The sequence below is a fragment of the Danio aesculapii genome, chromosome 24 (assembly GCF_903798145.1).
Source record: "Danio aesculapii chromosome 24, fDanAes4.1, whole genome shotgun sequence".
NCBI lineage: Eukaryota > Metazoa > Chordata > Actinopteri > Cypriniformes > Danionidae > Danio > Danio aesculapii.
In genome coordinates this window covers 3935282-3961457 of record NC_079458.1, presented here as the reverse complement: position 1 = coordinate 3961457, position 26176 = coordinate 3935282, and the positions used below count along the sequence as shown (strand labels likewise).

The 26176-nt window shown below is 37.5% G+C and overlaps 1 protein-coding gene across 1 annotated transcript in view; it reads right to left on the bottom strand.

The window, feature by feature from the left end:
• LOC130218395 (SH3 and multiple ankyrin repeat domains protein 1) overlaps positions 1 to 26176 on the bottom strand; it is a 117926-nt gene that overhangs the window by 74817 nt on the left and 16933 nt on the right. The window contains exons 2-5 of the mRNA XM_056450579.1: positions 22674 to 23189; positions 5630 to 5833; positions 2831 to 2902; positions 2530 to 2638 (exon numbers count right to left, since the gene is read on the bottom strand). Of these exons, the coding sequence (XP_056306554.1) occupies positions 2530 to 2638; positions 2831 to 2902; positions 5630 to 5833; positions 22674 to 23141 (853 nt within the window). The 5' untranslated portion in view covers positions 23142 to 23189. The remainder of the gene's footprint in view (positions 1 to 2529; positions 2639 to 2830; positions 2903 to 5629; positions 5834 to 22673; positions 23190 to 26176) is intronic.

The following is a 26176-nucleotide window of genomic DNA, read 5'->3' as shown; positions in this document are numbered from 1 at the left end:
AAAAAACACAGGAAGGAAAAGCGGAAACGTCAAAGCAATTAGTGCACTGAACGTCACATTAAACATAAAGCATCCATTCAATGAAAAAAGCAGAAGAGATGATGAGGACAGACCCCAAGCAGCATAATGAGCTCGGAGGTCAAAGAAATGAAACCATTCTGACAGGCAAATGTGGGCAACACAATGACGCTCATCAGAAATGAAAATGTCAGAGAAAATGTCAAACTTTTAAACCTATTCTTCATGCAATCTACGTCTACTATGCAATATATGGGTCAAAGATGAGATGTTCTATTTTTGTGCACATCAAATTGCATTTTAAAAAGTGATTTTATTTGCATTTAATATGCATTTTGACATACAGTGGGGGAGAAAATATTCAACACATCTTTTTTTTTCCTGGGAAAAATATTCTAAGGGAGCTGTTGACATGGAATTGAACCAGATTTTGGTGAAAAACCCAAACAATACAAACATAAAAATATAACAAAACCCTCCCAAAAATCTGGAAAATGAGTGGTGTGTAATAACAAAGAACTGACACAAGGAGAAAGAACTGAACTACTGAAATGTGTTTAATACTTTCTATAAAAGGCTTTTTTGGTGACGGCAGCTTAAAGACGCCTCTCATATGGAGAATGAAGTCTCATGCACTGCTCAGGTGTGAGTTTCTCACAGACTTCACCAGAGTGTAAAGAGTGGTTCTGTGGGTCTCGTCTAGCAAATCTGAGCTTTATTTTGTATTTTCTATTGGATTCAAGTCAGGCGATTGGCTGGGCCATTCTACAGCTTGATTTTCTTTCTCTGAAAGCATTTGAGTGTTTCCTTGGCTGTGTTTTGGATCATCGTCTTGCTGAAATGTCCACCCTGGTTTCATCTTCATCCTCCTGTTAATGTAGATGCTGGACTGAAACAGCTGATATTCATTTACACTGAGGAAGGGCAGAGGGTTGCTGAAGAACTACTGAGAGATTTCAGCTGCTGTCTGGGCTTTCACTGCCTAAATACACCTCCCTTTCTTCATGTGTTCAATACTTTTTCCCTCGTTTTATTTTATTACACAGAACTTCATTTGTAAACTAATTAGTTTTGTTTTCTTAGCATATATGGATTTCTTTGCTTGTTACCAACATCTGGTGAACATTTCAAGCCAACAGCACCCTTAGAAATATGTTTTCTGAGAAAATTAGTGACATGTTCATTACTTAATTCCCCCACTGTAATATATATGTGTGTGTGTTCTATATATTTATAATGTACATGTAATAGAAACAAAAAATATACAAAACCATTTTGTTACATAGATATTTCAATTTATATATAATTTGTATCACACACACACACACACACACACAAATACATAATTTTATATATATATATATATATATATATATATATATATATATATATATATATATATATATATATATATATATATATATATATATATATATATATATATATATAATTAAATATCCTAATTTAAATAAACATTTTCTCAAATATATGCATGCATGTATTTATAGAAGCATAATAATGACACATATATTATGTCAAAACAAAATAAAATTTTGTATGGCATTAATCTCAATAATTTTTTTGCCCAGCACTAATAAAACACATAACAAAAGTGTATATTTTAAGGTTTCAAATAAATAAATAAATGAAGTTAAAATGTAAAAGTATGGGTGAAAAATGTCATTCTGCATAACCAATGTATTTATAACATACTCGACGTGTAAAACATTAAACATTTCTTGCTGGCAAATGCATAAAACCTAATTGTTTGAAAGTTAATGTTTAAGCATAAAATGTCTAAAATACAATTAATGAGTAATTTGTGGCCCCACTATTATCCTTAAATAGAGTATTTTAACATGCCACAAAATGGTTCTTGTTCTAGATATGCCTGTCTGGCAAAAAAAAGTGCTGTATAACTATTGTCACACTCAGTGGTGTTTAGTGGGTGTCTTCTGCAAATTAAGCAAATACTGTAACTGAAACTGAGAACAAAAAACAAAACTGGGCATTAGACTTAAATATAAGCTAATTTCATATTTTTATATTCTAAGTATAAGGACTACACCAACATAATCATAAAATATAAATGATTATCCCTCCTATGAAATCTTCATTATTTTTAAATATTTACCAAGAGCTGTTAAACACAGATTATTCCAACCTATTTTAAAACAAAATAGCTTAAATAATTAATAATAAATAATAGCTTAAACAATAATAAAATAATTTATTTTATCTTTTCCATGATGACAGAACATACTATTTTACTAGCTATTTTGCAAAGTATAAATGTAAATTATAAATATAATAATTATTTAGCTTAAAGCACAGTATAGAGGCTTATTATATTAATACTAAATATATATATATATATATATATATATATATATATATATATATATATATATATATATATATATATATATATATATATATGAAAGCTGTATTTATGAGTTTAATACCATAAGTATATTTATGCAGCATTTTAAGACATGCACAGGATCTCACCTCCGCTTTCCGTGTCGTGATAGTTTGGATCCAGTCCTTTCTCCAGTGCTTTACTCAACTTTTCAACAGCTCCACCATGAACATAATCCAGAAACTTCTTCATATTGGCCTGTAGAGGGAGACAAACACACACACACATACACAGACACCTCTTTACTTCACAGTGTGCATCCACAACACAATCACTTCTGGTTACTGCACTTTATACAGGCTGTTTTAAAAAAAGGATTTACAGAAAAAACAAACATCAGCATCCTCTGATGTAAAAAACAAAACATCTCTTTATTTATTTGAGCTTTACCTTAGTGTGCAGCTTCGCTAGTTGTTTCTCATCCAAGTTTGTCTGTTTGTAGACCCGTGTCTTATATCTGAACTGTGAGGAAAAGACAATGGGAAGAGAAACTGGTTAAAGTCAGTTTTTAAATTATAAATATATTTTAAATAAATGAAATCAATTTTAAAAATATTAAAAATGTACAAACACATCAGTTTTGACCTGGTAAATCTGCTCAAACTAATATACTTTTGGAAACTTTAACATTGGTAAAACTGGTCCAGTTTACAGCCAAACGTATAAAACAAAATAAAATAAAATAAAGGGCAGCATTGTGGTGGTGGTCGCTGGTTCGAGCCCTGGCTGGGCCAGTTGGCATTTCTGTGTGGAGTTTGCATGTTCTCTCCATGTTCCCCATGCATGGGTTTCCTCCGGGTGCTCCGGTTTCCCTCACAAGTCCAAAAACAACCGCTATAGGTGACTTGAGTAAGCTAAAAATTGTCAGTAGTGTATGGGTGTTTGTGTGTGTGTGTGCGTGTGTGTGTGTGTGTGTGTGTGTGTGTGAATGAGTGTATATGGACGTTTCCCAGAGATGGGTTGCAGCTGGAAGGGCATCTGCTGTGTAAAACATATGCTGGATAAGTTGGTGGTTCAAAATAAAATAAAATAAAATAAAATAAAATAAAATAAAATAAAATAAAATAAAATAAAATAAAATAAAATAAAATAAAATAAAATAAAATAAAATAAAATAAAATAAAATAAAATAAAATAAAATAAAATAAAAAAATCTAAAGAATCAAAATGCATATAAAAAAATATAAGCAGCTGAACTTTTTACTCATAAATTGTGAATAATGTTGAAAACCAGTACCCATTAGCATCCATCGTAAAAAGAACTAATACTATGAAAGTCAATGGTTACTGGGTTCCAACATTTTTTGAAATATCTTTTTTTTGTGTTCAACAAACTCAAACAGCTTTATGACAAGTGAAGTGTGAGTAAATGCTAACAGATTTTAGACTTTAGAGTGAACTGTCACTTTTTACAGTAAAACCATTATTGAATCACACTCATTAGTGTAATAACTGATTTTTTACTAAGATTAACTTTTTACATCATAATAACTTATACAGAAATGACAACCAGGCTCGACAAGTTAAAGGTCCTGTAAAATTACAAAAAATTGTAGATGTCAGATTGTCTACAAACAATTGTAGATGTTAGTTTCAGTCTGTCCATTTTTAGGATATTTGTAAGCTAGTGTGCTCCAAAACAGTGACAAAATTCACATTTAGGAGAGACAAAACTGAAATAAACATGTAAAGCTTTTAATTTGCCACCTAAATGGATCTACGATTTTTTTCAACACCACCTCATACTTCAGTTTCGCATCATATCTTCAGACCAATCAAATGCTCTCTAGTGTCTAGCTTGAGCTCATCCACTTTCACTGGTAGAGCTGTGATAAAACAAAAAGGTATTGGCTGTTTTTTTAAGGGGAGGAGCTACTCTATGTCCCGCCCTCTCTTTATTTTTTAGTTGAGATTACATAAAATATCGAATAAAAATGCACACTCCAAAGCAACTGGACCTTTACATAATAATAATAATAATAATAATAATAATAATAATAATAATAATAATAATAATAATAATAATAATAATAATAATAATAATAATATATTTTTATTTGTATAGCAATTTTTCTAAATACATGCAACTCAAAGCGCTTCACAAACATAAATATTAAGAAACAACATCGATGTCAGGTAAAATATTAAAAAAAGGATAAACAAATACAAAAAAAACAAATGTATAAACAAATAGAACAAAAGTAAACAACAAATATACTCAGATAAACGCATACATGTACACACATACACACACTACAATATATACATGTGTATACACATGCACACACTGAACATTAGGGTTGGGCGATGTCGACCAAATTGGCATCGTATGATGTCTAATGTGAAACATCGCGATGGACGATGGCATCGTTGTTGTAGCGGTAGTGAATTAATTATTTATGATGGCTAGAGGTGCGCAAAGTGAAGAGCGGGGGGGGGCGGGGTGCGCGCAAACTGAAGAGCGGGGGTGAAGGTGCGCATGGGGACTGAACCAAAAAGCTGAGAAGCGGGGAGGGGTGGGTAGAATTCTGGGAGTTTTCCGGGAGACAAAGCAATACGGGAGATGGGCGGGAGATGGGTCTGACCTACGGGAGACTCCCGGGAAAAATTTAAGCAGTTTTTTGACGCTGTGACACGTTACCTGATAGATTCAACAAACCGAAGAGTCATTAGATAAAGATAAGAATAATTAAACATCACGTTTAACAACTATAGTGAGATGCGATCCAGCGGTACATCCATGATCCGATAAACTGTGTGCATGTGTGTCTGTGGTCACGTGATGTGCATTTTCATCAGCATAGTGTGGACGGAGATCTTTTCAGAAACACTATATAAAACCAGTGTGGGTGTGGATCATTTTCATTCTAAAATGCCATTTTAAAACTGAGATGTATTAGTGTAAACGGGGCCTGAGTGTGTATTTTTCACGAGCGGGTTGCTGCTGCGACGGGGGCGGGGCGGAGGATCGCGATGCCGGCTCAGCATCGTAATGGCATCATCTATCGAGCCAACCTTACTGCACATGCATACATACACACACATACACCATATACATAAAATACAGATAATTCACATACTATTATATTCACATACTAAATGACCTATATCATTTATTTTACAGGCCAGTGGCTATGAAAGTGTGTGTGTAGCTCTGTGTGTGTAGAGGTGTGTATGCGTGTGAAGCACCTCCAGGTAGGGCACCCCTTTCTCCAGAGACTGGGCGAACTCTCGCAGCAGACGCTCCTCCTCCAGGAACTTGGCGTCTCGTCCGTCTCCAGCTGGCTGGAAGAGGCCGTAATTGTAAACGTCCCACAACGACTCACTGAGAGAACAAATAATCTGCTGCTTCGCACTCCAAACGCTTGAGTCGGGATCAAACCGCAAACACTTCTGCAGACGGGGAGAGAGGAAAGAAGAGAGGAAGAACAACAGATTGAACTGGATTTAGAGTTCAAAACAACTTGGTCTTTATTGACAGCATCTGTCGTTCACCACAGACCTTCGTTTTGAGTCATACCGCATACAGAAATCGGGTTTGCTGCAAGGTTATTTCAGAAAACAAAAACTAGTGGTCAAAAAATTAAATTAAATACAAAATTCTAAATAAAAGAAATACTCAAAGTCATTTAATTCAAGTGTACTTGTGTATTTCACAATAATTATTGCTTCAAAGCAGCTTTACAAAGTGCATATTATTGCATTACTCTCAAATTCAGAAAAGTTAAGGTTATTAGTTAGCATAACTTTATTAAAACTAAATGAAACTAACACCAGGGTTCATACACATTTACTACTAAAATTCCATGACTTTTCCAGAACTTTCAAGCACATTTTCATGGCATAATGTTTCATGTAATGTCTACATATACATGGTAAATAATAAGAAAAACAAAGGCGTTCATGTTTATTACAGCATATCATCTATTACACATAACAATCTATTTAAAATCTGTTTACATTTGTTTTTATATCTATGTACAGTTGATTTTGATAATGCTTACACAGCATTAACAATGTGAGAGCAAGTTTTTTGGCCGAGGACAGAAACTAATTAAAGACAACTAAGCTATATTCAAGTTAGGGCTGCACAATATATCATCTCAGCATCGATATCGCAATGTGTGCATCAGCAATAGTCACATCGCAGGATATGCAATGTTGGGATTACAGCTTAATATAGACATTAATCATAATAGAGTAAAAATGTATCATCTGCTTGCATTTTTAAAGAGATAGTTTACCCTAAAATTACTTACCATTTTCACTACACCCTTCACTTGTTTCAAACATTTATGAGTTTTCTTTTTTTAAATGAACACAAACAGAATATAATTGAATAACTCCTATAGTATTGAAACAAGTGAAGTGTGAGTAAATAGAGAGTACATTTTAATCTATGAGTAAACCGCCCCTTTAATGCCTGTGACAGTTTCATTTCAATATTTCACATTTTAAAACATCCGGCCACAAGACATTGTAACTTTAATAAGGATTGAGTAATATACAATGAAGACTATGCAGTGTTGATTATTCAATATCTGTCCCTGAATAGAGAACACCTGAACACTATAATTCACCTTTATCTTTACTATATTTTATTAATCTCTGCTTGTAATGTATTTGTTATGTATTATTCGAGATTCACTCCCCTACAAAATCCCCCCAATCAATCCAAATAAACCTGTTAAATCATCTGGTGAAATTGTATTCACATCACAAGATACATCTCAGAAATACAAAATATCGTAATGTCAGATTTTTTTGTGGGTTTTTCTGTTTTTCCAAAACTTTTCAAGGCCTGGAAAATGCCATGTCAAATTCCATGACTTTTCCAGGTTTTCCATGACCGTATATACCCTGAACAACAGTCACTGAAAAACTTACTAAAAGAAAATAATAATTAGCTAAAATAATAAGCGATTTTATGAATTCATTTAAAAGGTGGACCAACACATTTACCAGGATGTCTGCAGTCTTATTCTAATGGTCCGATTACTTCTGTAAATAGTTCTTGTATTAATAGAAGATCATGTAAAGGGATGCATTGCTTTAGTTTTCTTTCCCTGATTGGGGAATTCAATTAGGCAAATTTGATGTATAAATATCTAACAGCTGTTGTGAATTGTATCTCTTTGCAATAAAAAACTTAAAATATATATATAATAGAGTTTGGAGATGGATTATTGGTGATTGGGTGTCACCCTGATTGGGTAGCTTTACTTGGACATAGACCCAAATAGCACAATTAAAACCTGTTACAAATCATTCAAGACCTACAACACAATGTTGCTGTGAATTTAAGACTTTTTAAGGCCTAAAATCTAAGACTTTTTAAGACCCCGCAGACACCCTGTACAATAAAAAACATCTTAAATATAAAATGTGCTCTATCTTTTCTTCATCTGTTAAAAATGTTAACTAGGCATGATTACATATATTATCTTTAATATAATAATATCTTTAATCTTATTACTTTATCATTTTTCCTTTTAGTCATTGCATTTGTGTGGTTTTGGGCTTAGTGTTTGCTCAGACTATCATTGTATTTTTATTGCTAAGAGGTTTTTAATGTACGCGGTGTACACACTACACTTTGCTTTGGTCACCACTTGACTTAAAACCAACAAAACCATCAAGGAAATAAATTAAAACTAAACTGAAATTTATAGCAAAGGTAATAACAGTATTGAAATAAAAACTCATTTAAAAATGCAAATTTGCAATTAATGTTTTAAAACAAACACATTCGCATTATTTGTGTACATGACATGTTGAAAATATTACCTTTATCACACAAAAGCAGTACCAACCTGCCCTATACATGGCCCTGTAAGTTACAGAAGACCCCCTCACTCCCACGCTCAACCCCCCACTCCTGATCACTTTTTTCAGTAGAACAAACTGAGTTTATAATTGCAATTTCTCGATTTCTCATTAAAAGTGTCAACACTCAAGTGTCAAATAATTTCATAACAGCGTCATTAAAGGGGAAATGAAGCACTCAGTCAAGTTTACCTTATTTTCTACATTGGATTCCACTTGTGCTTCATTTCAATATTTAATGACATTTTTATTAACAAATTCAATTTGAACAACAGTAGTTGAGGTCAACAAAAATATTAATGATGCTGTTATAAAATTCAGGACATAATTATAACGGCCTCAAGGCACTCATGTTTATACAGGTTTATGACAAGTTATGTTGTCTTGGTAAGTTGCCATGACAAACACAGATATGATGTATTTGAATATGTGAAGTTATAACAAAAACATCTCAATTAAGGTCACCTTTGCATTTAAAATGACATAACTAAACAAATAATACTTAAATGTCAGTTGTCATAGGAGTGCATTAAGACCTTCATGCATTCTTGATTAGAAAGGTTTCAGGTCTTATGAACACCAAGTCAAGTAAGGAGTTAAGGTTATTGCACACTGAATCCAAAATTTTCATCGGTAATTTTCGCACACACATTAAAAAATAAATTCGACCTCACGTTGACACGCTGCCTCTGAAACTTTCGTCCGTCATAACAAAAATTCGAACCATTTTTTCGTTTTTTGCATCCGAAAAAGTACTTTGAGAGGTGTTTTGACAGTTCAGAGCCACCGTACAAGCGAAAGGCAAAACACAGAATGCCGTCACTTGAGCCACAGATGACTTTATGTCAAAGACAGAGCATAATATAAGACAGAATGTGGCGGACAGTTAAGAGCCCCTATATGCTGGATTCGGTTACTGGCGCACCTCTCCCCTGCTGCTGCTTGGTGTGTGTGTGTCCATACATTTATACATTATAATCACCTCATAGTCTGCTTCGGTCAGTTGCTTCGATACATAGAAATATACACTAGATATCGCATATGGACCCTAAGCATGCGTCAATAGCGCCGCCATATTTGTACAGTGCTCCCAGGACAAGTGTCATTCAACCGCACTAGTCAAGACAGTGTTACTACATGAAGATGCTGGACTTTAGCGCTGTGTACGGGTGTAGTAGCAAGCAAACAAAGTAAACAAAGCACAAAGGCAGAACATTTCATAAGTAAGATCTTGTTTTTTTACGTTTTTGTATGTTATGAACTTTTGTGCTAAACAGGTAACGTTATTGATGATAATACAGTCACCCACTGCATTCACCATAAGGCAAAGAAGCACCAGCTCGCAATAAACACTCGGCTTATGCTAGTTTTGTTGAATAAAATCAGCAAACAAAGCAAAAGAAATATGACAACGAAATGCTGTAGTGCCGGAAACTTGTATTATTGTCGGCTAGTGAAGGAGTCGTTCATAACGGAGATTCATTCACAAACGAATCGCTCCCTCCGTCAGTTTGAGAAGTGAAAGCAGGATAGGGGGTGTGTTTCAGGACACAGATAAGATCAAATTTAACAGGGATGGTGTATATTACATTTCCATACACACAAACACAAGCTTTTTGTCAGGAATGCCTGAGCGATCACTTATCCATCGATGTAGAAAAGTGATGTAAAATTAGAGGTTTCGTAATAAAAAAAAAAAATTGCATACTGACCTCCAGGAAAACTCCCGATCATAGATATATGTGTATATGTGTATTTCTCTGGCTCTGGATGGCCACAGTCCTCCACTGCCCCCTGGTCCCGCATTCATTTTAAAGTAGTGCTACCCTGGACTAAAATGGCGGCTCTATTGACGCATTCCTTCCAATAGACAACAACAGGGTAGGCGACATCTAATGTATATATCTATGGCTCCAATAGGCTACATCAACGTAGCCGCTATTCATTATAATGTCTAGGTAGCTACTGCAGGTGTTGCTGTTCAGAATATGTTTACATATGTAAACTTGTGCAGTATCACAAGCAATTTATCAAAAATCCACTGATTTCCTGAAATAAACTTTGCATTAGGGCTGTGCGATTTATCGAAATCGAATCGCGATTACAAACGTTTTGATTAGCTAAGAGGCTGCGATATGAAATATGAATTATTTAACTTCCAACGATCAGAACAAATGCATGACTGCCGTCTGTGTGTGACAGTCTAACAAGCCAATTGAGTGAGCACTTTTATTCTACCCAATCAGAATTGCGCAACCGAACTATGTGGAACGCCCACAATAAATAACAAACAAACAGGAAAGCACGAACAAGTGGGATGATGGCATTTGCCGCTTCAGAAGCATTAATATAAATATCAAATAAAAACATCACATTAGTAATATGGGAATATCTTGGTTTCAAAATCACAGACACCAAACAAAACCAGGTCATTTGTAAGAGCTGTCGCAGAATTGTTGCCACAACATGAGGAAATACAACAACTAGCACCTAAAAAGCACCACAGGGGGCTATATGAGGAGCGTCTTGCTAAAAAAGTCAACATAAAGTACTGCCAGTGACACTCAATCTACTAGCAAGCAACAGCAAAGTACAAGAGTTGCTTGCTAATATAAGTTCATATCTTTTCAGTTCCTATTTGAACTGAAACTCACTGCATTTTAGCAGTAAGAAGCTACAATACTATTATTGAGTATTGTACTATTGAGCTGATCATTGAGCTAAAGCTTGACTACCAAATTAGGCAACACTTTATAATAACTACACACTATGAACCATTTATTAAGCATTAGCAAATAGTGAACTCATTATCAGTTAAGCATTAACTCTACATTAATAAACGTTAGTAAGCAGATTATAACTGCAGCTACAAATGCTGTATTCTTGACCTATAAACACATTTATAATGTGCTTAACGATTGTGTTTTCATAGTTTGTTAATCCTTTATTTTCCATTACTAATTTAAGTATTGCATTATTTACAAACCATTTGTATGTCCCTTATAAATGACAATTAAAGGCTCAGTTAAATTCTAAACAGGAATAAAGAACATAACGACATTATTCATTTCTATTCATTTGAAGATGCACAAATGAAACTGTATCAAATAAAAATAGATCTTTGCAACCTTACCTAAAATAAAAATACCATACAGTTTTAACAGTTCATCATTTCATAATGTGAAATTATTATATTGTTGTTGTTTTATTCAATTTTATGTTGTATTTTGGCACTTCTGTTTAAACTCATTTAACTTTTACTTTTCAGATAACAGCGTTTGCTCTAGGGTTTTTTCCAGCTGTGGCGGCAGGCCTTTTTTACACAGATCTACCAACTACCTATCCTGTGGCGTTATTTCAATGACAAATGTCTTGAGCGCTGTATTACAAGTCGAGATTGCATCATGTAATGCGGGCAAAACGTCTTTCACGCCCTCAAATACGCGCTGCTCAAGTGCAGATCTTCTTGTGCGCTCTCAATTAAACGCTGCTGAAGTGCAATTTAGCACGTTTATGTAATAAGTATGTCTCCAACATTTATTCGATTTGCTAGGAATATTTATGAATGTCTCCATTAGACCTACAGAGTGGCATTAATGCGTCCTGAAGTAAAGTGAAACGGCGATAAACTCCAGCAATATGAAGTCATTATATGCAGAGCCACAGACCTTTATCTATAAATAAAGTATAATTAAATAAACTGTGTTCATCTTAACTGAAAGCTACGTCGTGTTTGCTGGCCTCACGCATCACGTACCTGTCAGTCAGTCAGTCAGCACGTAGCCTTTAAGGGTTAAACAAATGACGCACAGCACTACTACGTCGGTTACAGAAAAGTTTGCGCTGCTATAATTCACTTACCTTTTAATTCGTTTTGGTGCAATTATAACCTGCTATTAAAAAAACAACACGACTGTATGTTTTGAATGAGAAGCTGTAATGTAGCCATGGCGGGATGCATTTTGGTGTGGCGGTCCGCCACAGAAGAATAAACGTAGCGGAAACCATGGATAAGATTGCAAAGTTTGTTTGTTGTTCTTGTTCATTTGATACTTAGCCTTTAATTGTCATTTATAAGGGATTTATAAAGCATAAATAGTCCTGAAGTTGAGTTAATAAAGCATTTATTAACATACATAGTAATCATTACTATATCAGAATCAGAATCAGAGAGAGCTTTATTGCCAGGTATGTTCTCACATACGAGGAATTTGTTTTGGTGACAGAGCTTCTACAGTGCAACAGGATAACAGAGACAGGACAAAAAACAGATAATAAATATATTTTTTAAGAATAAGTAAGTAGTGAGTGCAAATATACCGATTGACAAGTGTATGTACATGTTTATTACTATATACAATGTTATATGTGCAGCTGTTATGTGCAAATTGGCATGTAAAGTGTGTTGTTAAATAAGTGTATATGTGTATAAAAGTTTATGGCAAGTAGTGATGTTGTTTCCACAATAATAATAATAATAATATTATTAACACAATAATAATAATAATAATAATAATAATAATAATAATAATAATAATAATAATAATAATAATAATAATAATAATAATAATAATAATATGCCTGAATATATAATATATAATTCATATATTCACATTCTGAATATATAATATATAATAATAATATGCCTGATTAATAAGATTTATAAACGCTAATTTCAATAGTTTGTTTATCATTTACTAACTCTTAAATACAAATAGTGTGTAAATAATGCAATACTTCATTTAGTTATGAAAAATCAACCCTTCACAAACTATGAAAACACAATCATTAAGCACATTATAAATGTGTTTATAAGTCAAGAATACAGCATTTGTAGCTGCAGTTATAAGCTGATTGCTAAAATTTATTAATGTAGAGTTAATGCTTAACTGATAATGAGTTCACTAGATGCTAATGCTTAATAAATGATTAGTGTGTAGTCATTATAAAGTCTTACCCAAAAATAAATCGCAAATCAAATCAAAATCACAATACCTGTCCAAAAAAAATACAAATAAAAATCACGGTAAGATATTTTCCCTAAATCGCTCAGCCCTACTTAGCATTTGTGAAGCGCAGCTCTTTGATAATGAGCTGAACTCTCCTTCTAGGATTGGGTGAACACAATATGTAGCACATTCCTGTTTCTTTTTCTTCTTTGGAGAAGAGAACTAATTATCACTGCTTGAATTGACTCCGAAAATGCATTTCTTTGGAATGGATTAATTAATATGCATCAAATTCAGTGTCCAAAGTTTGTGTAACGGACAATTTTTTCAGATATGAATACGATTATGAAAAAATTTCGGACTTCAGTTTGTGAAGACCTTTACACAGCATTTTAAACAAAAAGCTAATGACATTACAAAAAACTGCACAGCCAATCGACTGTACCACAATCTAAAAAGAAAATAAAAAAACCTCAACTCTAATAGCATATCACTGATCCCCAACACACACTTCTGATTTGTTTGCTTGTATTTGACCATAATGAGTCTCTTTCAAAAGCTTCAGAGCCGACATCTGCCCTAAAGTAAATCATAAAGCATCCTGCATATTAAAATCCAGCATCAGAGTCTTGCAGCTTTATCTGGGGATTGTTAATGTGCCGCGATTGAGCATGTTAAAGTGAGCTGCTAATTGAGTCCGCAGTTGAGAAGAGTTTCGATGAGAGTGATTTTGACATTAAATCAGGTCAGAGCTCCTACACAAATCACAAGAGGAAACTCGAGCTGTGTGTGTGTGTTTATTTAAAACTCACTCTGAACAGCTGCATACACACACTAATATGAGAACGCGCTAAATATTGCTTCATTAAGGATTCCCACGTTCCCCCTTTTCTCCCCCTGAATTAACTTATTTTTTTAATTTCCTTCTAATGTCTCAATCCCTCCCACAATAACCTTGGGAGACACTATAGATGTAGAGTATATTAAACTGTGTGTGCGTGTTTCTTTGAAGCTTTCAGAAGCTCATTAAGAGCAATTACTGTTGCATAGAAAGTGTGTGTGTGTGTGTGTGCGTGCGTGCGTGCGTGCGTGCGTGCGTGCGTGCGTGCGTGCGTGTTGGACATCAGAGCATGTTTGTAATAAAGACAGTAAAATCGCTATGTAATTCTTAATCACTATAATCAGCACGGCCGCATGGTGTCAGTAAACGCTAATATGTGTGTGTGTGTAAGTGTGTGTGTGTGTGTGTGTGTGTATGTTATGAAGCGGACAGGAGACAGAGGTAAGGAAACGTTAGGGTGTTTATTGAATGACAACAAGGAGCACATGAAGGATAGCCAGGAGGATCAGGAATGATGTTGGGGTCTTTTCCTCCGTGGCTGGGTAACAGGAATACACGAGGATGGACAGCACACACCAGATACAGCTGACAGAGGATGACACAGACTTGGAAGGACTGGAAGACAGGACGATTCGGGAGGACCAGGAAGACTAGGAGGAATACAAAGAGAACAGGTAAGTAAATCGTTTGTTTAGCTGAGGATGACTACGCTGAGTGGTCGCTCAGTTGTCCGCTTTCGTCGAGACGAGCCCGGACAATGAGCGACTGGAGTGCTGTGCTTTTATCTGGTGCTCGTGAATGTGATGCAGCTGTGTGCTCATTAGAAGTCAGGTGATGGTGATCTTCGTGAGTGGGGGTCGTGAGAGCCTGACCAATCCATGACAGTACCCCCCTCCCCAGGGCCCGCTCCTGAGGGCCGACACCTCCGACGCCGTGGTGGTCTCCCTCTGCCTCTAGGCGCTGGGAACTCAGGGTGGCTCTCATGAAACTCCACCATGAGACTAGGATCGAGAATATCAGCTCTGGGAACCCATGTCCTTTCTTCGGGGCCGTACCCTTCCCAGTCCACCAGGTACTCCAACTGGCCACCACGACGTCGGGAACGCAAGATCTCCTTCACTGCGTAGACGGCTCCTTCTTCTAGGAGCAGTGGAGGAGGGGGTTCCTCTTCGTGGTCAGGCTCTGTGGAGGGAAGAACAGGATCGTGATAGGGTTTCAGGAGTGATACGTGGAATGTAGGGTGAATACGGTAGTGAGAGGGTAATTGTAGTTTGTAGGTGACGGGGTTAACCTGTTCCACGATGGTGAAGGGACCAACAAATCGGGGACTTAACTTGCGAGAGGGCAGTCGCATGCGTATGTCCCGGGTGGATAGCCACACCTTTTGTCCGGGTGTGTATCTGGGTTCTTCAGACCTTCTTCTATCGGCGGTTACCTTGCTTCGACGGACTGCCCTCTGCAGATGTTGATGAGCCTCGTCCCAGACTCTCTCGCTCTCCCGGAACCAGTGATCCACTGCGGGGACATCAGATGGTTCGCCATCCCAGGGAAAGAGCGGTGGTTGGAAGCCCAGGACGCACTGGAATGGCGTGAGTCCGGTGGAGGGTTGCCGCAGTGAATTTTGGGCATATTCTGCCCAGCCCAAATACTGGCTCCAGGAGCTCTGGTGACCACTGCAGAAGGTCCTCAGGAACCGTCCCACCTCCTGAATCTTCCTCTCTGTCTGCCCGTTGGTTTGGGGATGATATCCAGAAGAGAGGCTGACGGCCACACCTAGGAGCTTGAAGAAGGCTTTCCATAGACGTGAGATGAACTGTGGACCTCTGTCCGACACAATATCTTCTGGAATACCAAATGACCTGAAGACTTGATTAAAGATATTGTCGGCTGTTTCAAAGGCTGTGGGAAGACCTTTCAGAGGGATTAGTTTGACAAACTTTGAGAATCTATCTACTATGACTAGAATACAGGTATTACCTTCTGACGAAGGGAGATCAGTGATAAAGTCCACTCCTAGGTGTGACCAGGGACGGTTCGGAATCGGCAAGGGATGGAGCTTTCCAGCGGGTAGATGACGTGGGCTCTTGGATTGGGCACAGTCCTTACAGCCCTGAACATATTGCCTCACATCCCTTGCCATGTTTGGCCACCAGAATCGTTGGGATACTAGCGAGAGAGTATTGTTGATCCCTGGATGTCCAGTGCCTAGCGAGGTATGTAAGGAGTGGATCAGATCTACCCGGTGTTCAGGTGGTATGAACTGCCGATGAGGAGGGCATCCCGGCGGAGCAGGGGCTTCCGGAGTGGCAACGACTGGAGGAGCGTTCCAGGTGATCGGACAAATGGAGATGTGTTCGGGAAGAATCTTCGTTGGGAGTTCTTCATGATCGTGATGCTCGTGTAAACGAGAGAGAGCGTCTGCTCTTAGATTCTTGGGTCCTGGACGATAGGAAATGGAGAAATCAAAACGTGAGAAGAAAAGTGACCATCTGGCTTGACGTGGACATAGTCTCTTGGCCTCTTTGATATATTGGAGGTTTTTGTGATCTGTGATCACCTGGAACGGATGTTTGGCTCCCTCCAACCAGTGACGCCACTCCTCCAAGGCTAGCTTGATTGCTAGCAGCTCCCTGTCTCCTATGCTGTAATTCTGCTCCGCCGGGCTCAACTTCCGAGAGAAATAGGCACAGGGATGCAGTCGGGGCGGTGTATCATGATGTTGAGATAATACTGCCCCGACGCCGGTGGTGGATGCGTCCACTTCCACCACGAAAGGAAGATTTGGGTCAGGATGAGTCAGGAGTGGGGCCCTTGTGAACTCCTTCTTAAGAAGGCGGAAGGCTGCGGCTGCTTCTTTGGTCCACTCCAGTCCTTTGGGTTTACCCTTGAGGAGATTAGTGAGAGGTGATGTAATCCTGCTGTAGTCCTTGATAAACCGTCTATAAAAGTTAGCAAACCCAAGAAACCTCTGGAGCTCCTTAATGGAAGTGGGTTCTGACCAGGATAGAACAGCCTCAATTTTCTTCCCATCCATACGTATACCGGTTTGATCAATGATGTATCCCAAGAAATGAATCGACTTCTGGTGGAATGAGCATTTCTCCGCTTTGAGGTAGAGGTGATGTTCTCTCAATGTGTGTAGGACCTCCGCAACGTGTTGGCGATGTTCGGCCTCACTCCGGGAGTAAATGAGGATGTCATCTATGTACACTATTACAAAGTGGTGAAGAAACTCCCGGAGGACTTCATGAATGAAGTTTTGGAATACGGAGGGGGCGTTGACCAGACCGTAAGGCATGACCTCATATTCATAGTGGCCAGTAGGGGTCACGAATGCTGTCTTCCATTGGTCCCCCTCACGTATTCTTATCAGATTATACGCGCTGCGGAGGTCCAATTTAGTGAAGACTTTAGCTTCTCGGAGCTGTTCCAAAGCGGCTGGTACCAGAGGAAGGGGATATCGGTATTTTACTGTACCGTTATTTAGGACCCTGTAGTCGATGCATGGACGCAGCCCTCCGTCCTTCTTGGCCACAAAGAAGAAGCTTGAGGCGGCTGGTGATTTTGAGTGACGTATGTACCCCTGACTCAGAGCCTCCCTTATGTAATCTTCCATTGCCTGATTCTCTGGAAGCGAGAGCGGGTAGATCCTACCTCTTGGCAACTGGGCATCTGGAACTAGGTCGATCGCGCAGTCCCATGGCCGATGCGGCGGTAGCTGGGAAGCTCTCTTGGGGCAGAAGACATCATGAAAGGAGCTGTACTCCTTAGGAATGTGGATAGACTGCTTCTCAGGAGGGCTCTCGACCGATGTTGCAAACAAAGAAATGGGGTTCCGACCTTGAAGAGGGAGATTTGGAAAACAGGTAGGTGTACATCCAGATCCCCATTTCTTTATCTCTCCTGTGCCCCAAGAGATGATGGGATCGTGCTTCACCAGCCACGGGCGCCCTAGAATGATGTCCATATTTGCACCCTCCAGAACCAGAAATTGAATCCTCTCTTGATGTAACAGCCCCACTTGAAGAAGGATGTCTTCGCATTGTCGATGGATACGGGTCGAAGATCGAGTGCACTGGGTTATCGGTTGTATCTGGTATATATGCGAGGACGCCTCAGTACGGAGGTGGAGTTGACGACAGAGGGATTGGGAGATGAAGTTCCCTGCTGACCCGGAGTCGATGAGGGCTGTGACAAGGAGAGAAATAGAGGCAGTAGTTATTTGTACGGTGGTAGTAAGTGGTTTACATTGTTCAATATTCGTACTGAATACACTCACTGAAGTCCGAATGGGACGAAGGGGACACTCCATACGGGTGTGTCCACTGACACCGCAGTATAGACACAGACCCCGGGTCAGCCTCCTCTGTCGTTCCGCTGATGTCAGTCTTCCAGACTCTATTATCATGGGTTCTGGTTCTGGAGAGGCTGTTGACTCAGGCGATTGGAGGAGTGCAGACGAGGGGGTGATGGTGTCCTGTTGATAGGAACGGAGACGATCGGAACATCGGAGAGAATGTTGGATGAATCTCTCCAGACCCATTGTATCATCTAATGTGGCCAGCTGGATTCGGAGAGTGGGTTCCAAGCCGAGCCGGTACGTGGTCAACAACGATCTCTCATTCCATCCACTTGCAGCTGCTAGAGTGCGAAACCGGAGAGCATATTCCTGTGTAGATAGAGTACCTTGCTTTAGATGATACAGCTGCTCTCCAGCGGCTACTTCCCCATCAGAACGTCCAAACACCTCTTTGAAATACTCCGTGAAGGTAGTGATGGAATTCATGACCGGCCCGGCTTGGTTCCAGATCGTCTCAGCCCATTTAAGTGCAGGTCCAGAGAGTAGTGATACGATGTAGGCGATCTTTGACTTATCTGTGGGATATAGAGAAGGTTGCATTTCGAATATGAGGGAACATTGTAACAGAAAACCATTGCACTCCCCCGCTCCGCCTGAGTAGGGCGCTGGTCGGGCCATGGGACTGGAAGGAAGGGCCGAAGAAGAAACTGTGGAGGCGGAAGTGCTCGGTGCTGGTGGTGCGTTGGAAAGTGGAGCTGGTGGCTGTAGAATCCGCTTCAACTGGTCCACCAGCTCTTGAAAGTGATCGAGGGTGCTCATGTTGTCGTCGTTATGGGTCCGGGCTTCTGTTATGAAGCGGACAGGAGACAGAGGTAAGGAAACGTTAGGGTGTTTATTGAATGACAACAAGGAGCACATGAAGGATAGCCAGGAGGATCAGGAATGATGTTGGGGTCTTTTCCTCCGTGGCTGGGTAACAGGAATACACGAGGATGGACAGCACACACCAGATACAGCTGACAGAGGATGACACAGACTTGGAAGGACTGGAAGACAGGACGATTCGGGAGGACCAGGAAGACTAGGAGGAATACAAAGAGAACAGGTAAGTAAATCGTTTGTTTAGCTGAGGATGACTACGCTGAGTGGTCGCTCAGTTGTCCGCTTTCGTCGAGACGAGCCCGGACAATGAGCGACTGGAGTGCTGTGCTTTTATCTGGTGCTCGTGAATGTGATGCAGCTGTGTGCTCATTAGAAGTCAGGTGATGGTGATCTTCGTGAGTGGGGGTCGTGAGAGCCTGACCAATCCATGACAGTGTACTGCAATCGGCATTTGTGTGAGACTCATCCTTTCAGAAAGGCTTGAATAAACTCCTCTACAAATACATCAAATAAACTAACTTGATATGTTTATCAGTATGAGCTGTATTTAAGCTTCATCCGAGTCTGTCTCTGTCACTGACGGCTGTTTATCTGACGTAAAGCAGGTGAAGAAGACATGTACAAGGGAACGGTGGGTGGGGAGAAGTAGTTCATTTGCATTTAAAGCCACAGGCTACAAAAACTGCCACACTTTACTCAGACACCAAAATGGGCAGATTCTGGAGGCTATTATAAATAACCTCAGTGCTTCCCACACATAGACTTTACTATAATTGGTGGTGACACATAAAAAATACTATTATTATCATCCTTTTAGACTTTTGTATCTGTCCAAGAAAGCCAAACATTTGCGACCGATGAATCAGTGTAAAATCTTCTCTCACTTCTCTGCACGTTTCCTACTGCTGGTTCTGTGTGCGCGCGATCTGTCACTCACACTGATACGTGCTTTTCCGCCAAAATGTGTCCGACCGTAGTTTCTGAATTGTTTTACTTTCGCATTGTAAAGTTGCCGTTATTTGTATGCGTTTTGCTTTACCTCTTCGCAGCTGACTGCACGTGCACACCACGAGAGAAACATTAAAGGGTTAATCATTCAATAAACGACTCAGATAAACTTTACTATATACTCTGAGAGAACACAATGACATCTACAATGGCTACAAAATATTTGTACACTCTTAGAAATGGCTAATAAACTAATGTGCCTTATTTAAATAATCTACACTTTTGATTCTAGTAAAAATTATAATTTTTTAGAAATAATATCTATTTTTAATCATTTTTTCTGATATTTATTTCTCATTTGCTGTATATTTTATTAATTTAGTGATGTTATTATAATACATATTTAAAATGCTTTGGCAATACTGTAAATGTCATGTCGATAAAGCAACTTTAGAGAGAGAGCGAGAGAAAGAAAGAGAAAGAGCACCCTTTACCTGTCTGTGGGTGCACATGGCTCCTAAACAGCATAAAAGTAAGAGAAATTGTGGGTGTCTTTTATTCCAGCAGCCTTTTTTAAATAACTTTAACCCATTGAAAAGAAAATGTGTATAACAGTGTCATAATAAATAAAGGTATAGATAAAAATCACATTATTTTTTTTGGTTGTCGCATGTAACTGACCATTTATGTGCTGTGGGTAAAAGGTGAGTTTCAATACGGCTACCACAGCAAGTGTATTTCAAACTTGTGGGAGGCACTGAACCTGACGGGTATTTTGAGCTGAAACTTTACAGACACATTCTGGAGACACCAAAGGCTTATCTTACATCTTGTAAAAGGGGTAAAATAGGAGCCCTTTAAGAGTTCATATTTTAATTGAGGAATTCTGAATTTGGTTCAAGGCTTTGGTGTTTTGTTGGTGTTGTGAGAAATAGCTGAGAATAATGTATATAAGTATATAGAAAATAAAATATTATTTGGCAATAATAACTAAAAGCATAAAATAAAACTTATTACAAAATAAAATATCATCAATAATAGCTTTAAAAATTACAAGTATTAAAATATTACTTATTTAAAAAAATAATAATGAATACTAATAATACCCATTTCATATTTTCTAATTAGTGACACAGTAACAAAAATACACTAAACAATAACAATTACATTATATATATATTTGTATTTTATTTATTTATTTTTTTTTTTGAGTATTTTTAAAGCACTGTAAAATACTAGCGTACACATTAAATGCAGAAACGGTTTTGCTGTTTTGGCAAAAACAATCTTTTTTTTTATGGCAAGGTGGACATTTGCATGGAATTGCTCATATATATATATGTGTTTTCAAACAATTATATTAGATTTACAAAAGTCATACAAGTGACAATTTCATTTGCGTCACATCCATAACAGATGGATGTCACATCCATGACGGAGCTTTTCCTCATAAATGCAAAAATAATAATCAAATAATATAAATAAAATAAAATCAATCATGTTTGTTCTATAGAGAGCAACTCTTATCCCTGTGATTAGCATCGTTTCTTTTGGGTTGAGCAGCTTAATTCACAGAATTTCTACAAAGTATGCTGTATACTGTAAACTTTCAGACTTTTTTGTCATCCATACCGCATGTTTATTTTCCACGTATATGTTTAATTCCTCATATATATTATATTTATATATATATATATATATATATATATATATATATATATATATATATATATATATATATATATATATAACTAATATTTATAATAAGGCTGCACAATATATCGTTTGAGCATCAATATCTCAATGTGTGTATCCGCAATAGTCACATCACATGATCTGTATTGTTAAAGTAGGATTATATAGTTTAGGAATATTTAGATTATATTGGGATTATATAGTCACACAGTTCAAAATACATGATTGTTGAGTCACAGCAGAGTTTAACCATAATGGAGCAAAAGTTGAACATTTGCACATTTTTAAGCCCTAAGAGAGTTTAAATCATTCAAACACAAGCAATTTTACCAATAGTAACTTATATAGAGAATACTTTTTTGAACTATTTAATTATGTTATTTTATATTAGATTTTTTTTTATTTTTGTACCTGAATATGATTTGACTAGCCTGAAAACCATAAAGCATTGTTAACTTCACTTTTATGTTTGCTCTATTGCATTTAGCTATATTGTAATTTGTTTATCACATTCCGTGCATGATTTGTTCCCACACAGAATCATACTAATCAATAGAAAATTAATAAATTGTTTCCAAACAAAGGTATTCAAGTCAGCTGGTGAAATTGTATGCATATCACAATAAATATCGCAGAAGTATGCAATATTTTCCAATAACATGTAGCCCTAATTTATAACAACAATAATAATAATAATAATAATCAATCATTAAAATAGTATGTAATTTGACTAAAATATGCAAAAAATACAAAAATATTAACTATTAACGTATTTTTTATAAATGCACAGACCGTTTGTTTGATGTCAGGTATGCCGATGCGGAACACGATGACGGCCAGGTGCGAGTCTTCGACAGGTGTGACTGTGGTCATGCTGCGCTCCATGAGACGCCGTCGGACCTGCTGATTGGTCAACACCGGGTGATACTGTGGCTGATTGGTGGTCTGATGATAAAGAGTTGGCTGACTGGGCAAATGCGGGATTCCTCTTTGGGCGGAGTTTACAGCTCTCGGCTGTCTCTCTCCTCTCTGCCAGCCAATCACGACGGCCGCCGGTTTGGACCCGTCCACCTTGCGTCCGGCCCGGTTCTGGTGCTCCTTTTCCCCCATTTCAATCATCCCATTTTGTTTTGCTCTCTTCAATCGCTCCTCCTCTTCCTCTTCATCCTCGCCCTCTTTGTCCTCGGTGCTGCCAAAAAAACGCTTGGTGTTTCCCAGCATCCTTTGCTGCACCGTGTCAGCAAGCAGTGTCGATGTCATGCCGGTGGGTCATGATGTTAATCGGCATCCACTTTAATATTACACAGACTACAGAAGGAAAGAAAGACAGAACAAACATTAGTGACACATTTAAATTTACAATCAACATAAAACCACATCAGTATGATACAGAAGGTCTTTTAGACTGCTATATTAAGTTATATTAAGTGTCCTTAACTACTATGTAACTACACAGAAATTAATAATTCAATACAGTGTACTTATTGTGTAAATACATGTATTTACTGTGTACTTATGCTTGATTAAACACCTGTATGTAATTACATCTGTAATTACATTTGTAAATACACTGTTGACCATCCCTTACACCTTAACGCACCCTTAAACCTACCCATACCACCAAACCTGTCCATAACCCAACCCCTATCCCAACTCAAGAGCACCACAAGTGTTCTCAAATACATTATGAACACAGTAAGTACATTGTATTTACTTTTTTGATGCAAGTCCATAATAGTTAAGGACATTTAATATAAAGTGAGACCAAAGTTACGATTGTTGCTAGAAGAGATACAGCTATAGCTGGAAGTTAACGAGACTTAATTATGTTATTTATTAAACTAACTCAATCAGCATAGTAATATAAAAACAGCAAATTTATTAAATTACCCATTAAATTGCATTTTTTAATAATGTTTACCCCTACCCCAACAATCACAGTAATGTAAAAACAGTAATTATACAGGATATTACTCATATTATTTATTCAATGACCCATTCAATTGCATTTTATTAATGCCTACCCCTACTCCAACCCTAAACTAACCAACAAAGTAATAAAAAAACTAATTATACAGAGTATTACTCATATTATTTATTCAATGACCCATTCAATTGCATTTTATTAATGCCTACCCCTACTCCAACCCTAAACTAACCAACAACGTAATAAAAAACAGTAATTATACAGGATATTACTCATATTATTTATTCAATGACCCATTCAATTGCATTTTATTATACCCCTACCCCAACCCTAAACTAACCAACAAAGTAATAAAAAAACAGTAATTATACAGGATATTACTCATATTATTTATACAATGACCCATTCAATTGCATTTTATTATACCCCTACCCCAACCCTAAACTAACCAACAAAGTAATAAAAAACAGTAATTATACAGGATATTACTCATATTATTTATTCAATGACCCATTCAATTGCATTTTATTAATGCCTACCCCTACTCCAACCCTAAACTAACCAACAAAGTAATAAAAAACAGTAAATATACAGAGTATTACTCATATTATTTATACAATGACCCATTCAATTGCATTTTATTATACCCCTACCCCAACCCTAAACTAACCAACAACGTAATAAAAAACAGTAAATATACAGAGTATTACTCATATTATTTATTTAATGACAAATTCAATTGCATTTTATTAATGCCTACCCCTACTCCAACCCTAAACTAACCAACAACGTAATAAAAAACAGTAATTATACAGGATATTACTCATATTATTTATACAATGACCCATTCAATTGCATTTTATTAATGCCTACCCCTACTCCAACCCTAAACTAACCAACAAAGTAATAAAAAACAGTAATTATGCAAGATGATACTTATATTATTTATTCAATAACATATTCAATTGCATTTTATTAATGCCTACCCCAACCCTAAACCCTAACCAACACAGTAATGTAAAAACAGTAATTATTGTTGTACAGTGTGTTAAAAATATGCTATATCTATATGCGTATCTAGGGATTCAACGCTTCTCTGTAAAAAACGTATTGTTCCGTTATCCTCCCATGGTTCGGTGCGTCCTGTGATCCGCGGTTCAGAATATGTGTTATCAATATTCGTTTGTTAATAAAAACAATCTCAACAAAGCAGTTCTGCCATTGTGCGCTTCCAATTACCTTTCATGCTTATTGCACGTGCGAAGACCTGTCCAATCACCTTTTAGTATGTAAATCTTTTGTTGACATTTCCTCATGTGTCGGTGTGTATGTGTGGAGTTTCTGTGGCTTTCAGCATGGCAAGTGAAGAAGATAAAGCACAAATGCGCAGGTGAGGCCAAATCACAGAGCACTGCTGTGTTTCAGCAGACACAAAAACATAACAAATGCCTTTTTTGTTGTTGCCTAGATCAGCGGGTACTAACTAGACTAGCTAGATCGAGGTCCGTGCCCAGACCCAGAAACGTCCCATATGGACGTGGACATACAGCAGGTCTGTTACTTCAGTCCCACTTCTGCTGGGTGTCCTTCCGCACCTGATCACTCCCGATACTCTGTTTACCTGCTGTCTGCTAAAGAACAGTTTTCTTCTCTATGTACTGTTCCTGCTGAATGAAGAGAGAAGAGCCGAACGCTCTCTCTTTGCTTAAGTTTCATTCACTACAATGGTGCTGATAAGTGAAACGGAGCTCTCTGAAATCATAATAAAATCATAAATAAAAATGCGTAAAGCAAGCATGATGTAAACAGAAGAAATTAATCATCTATAAGTGCTCAATTATTAAGATGTGTTGACATCTTTGGCCAGCGAGAGAAATTAAAATGGTCGTGCCCAACTGAGTCTGGTTTCTCTCAAGGTTTTTTTTCTTCACTTCGCCAATTAGTGAAGTTTTTTTTCCCTCTTCGCTGTCGCCACTGGCTTGCATGGTTTGGGATCTGTAGAGCTGCGCATCGTTGGATTTGCTCTTCAGTGTTTGGACTTTCAGTAGTGATTATTAAACCACACTGAACTGAGCTAAACTAAACTACACTGTTCCTGTTTACTATGAACTTTTATGTGAAGCTGCTTTGACACAATCTACATTGTAAAAGCGCTATACAAATAAAGGGGATTTGATTTGAATTGAACATAATTATTATCTGTATAATTGGTTGAGACTGTGGAGTCGAGATGTAAAACAGAAAAAGGGGAAACTTAAGCTTTTTCTCTTTATTTTCTTAAGCAATTTATTTGAACATACAATTTTCAAGATGCCCTACTTTAATTAATGCGAGAACATGCAAATCTACAGTCATGTGAGAAGCTGTT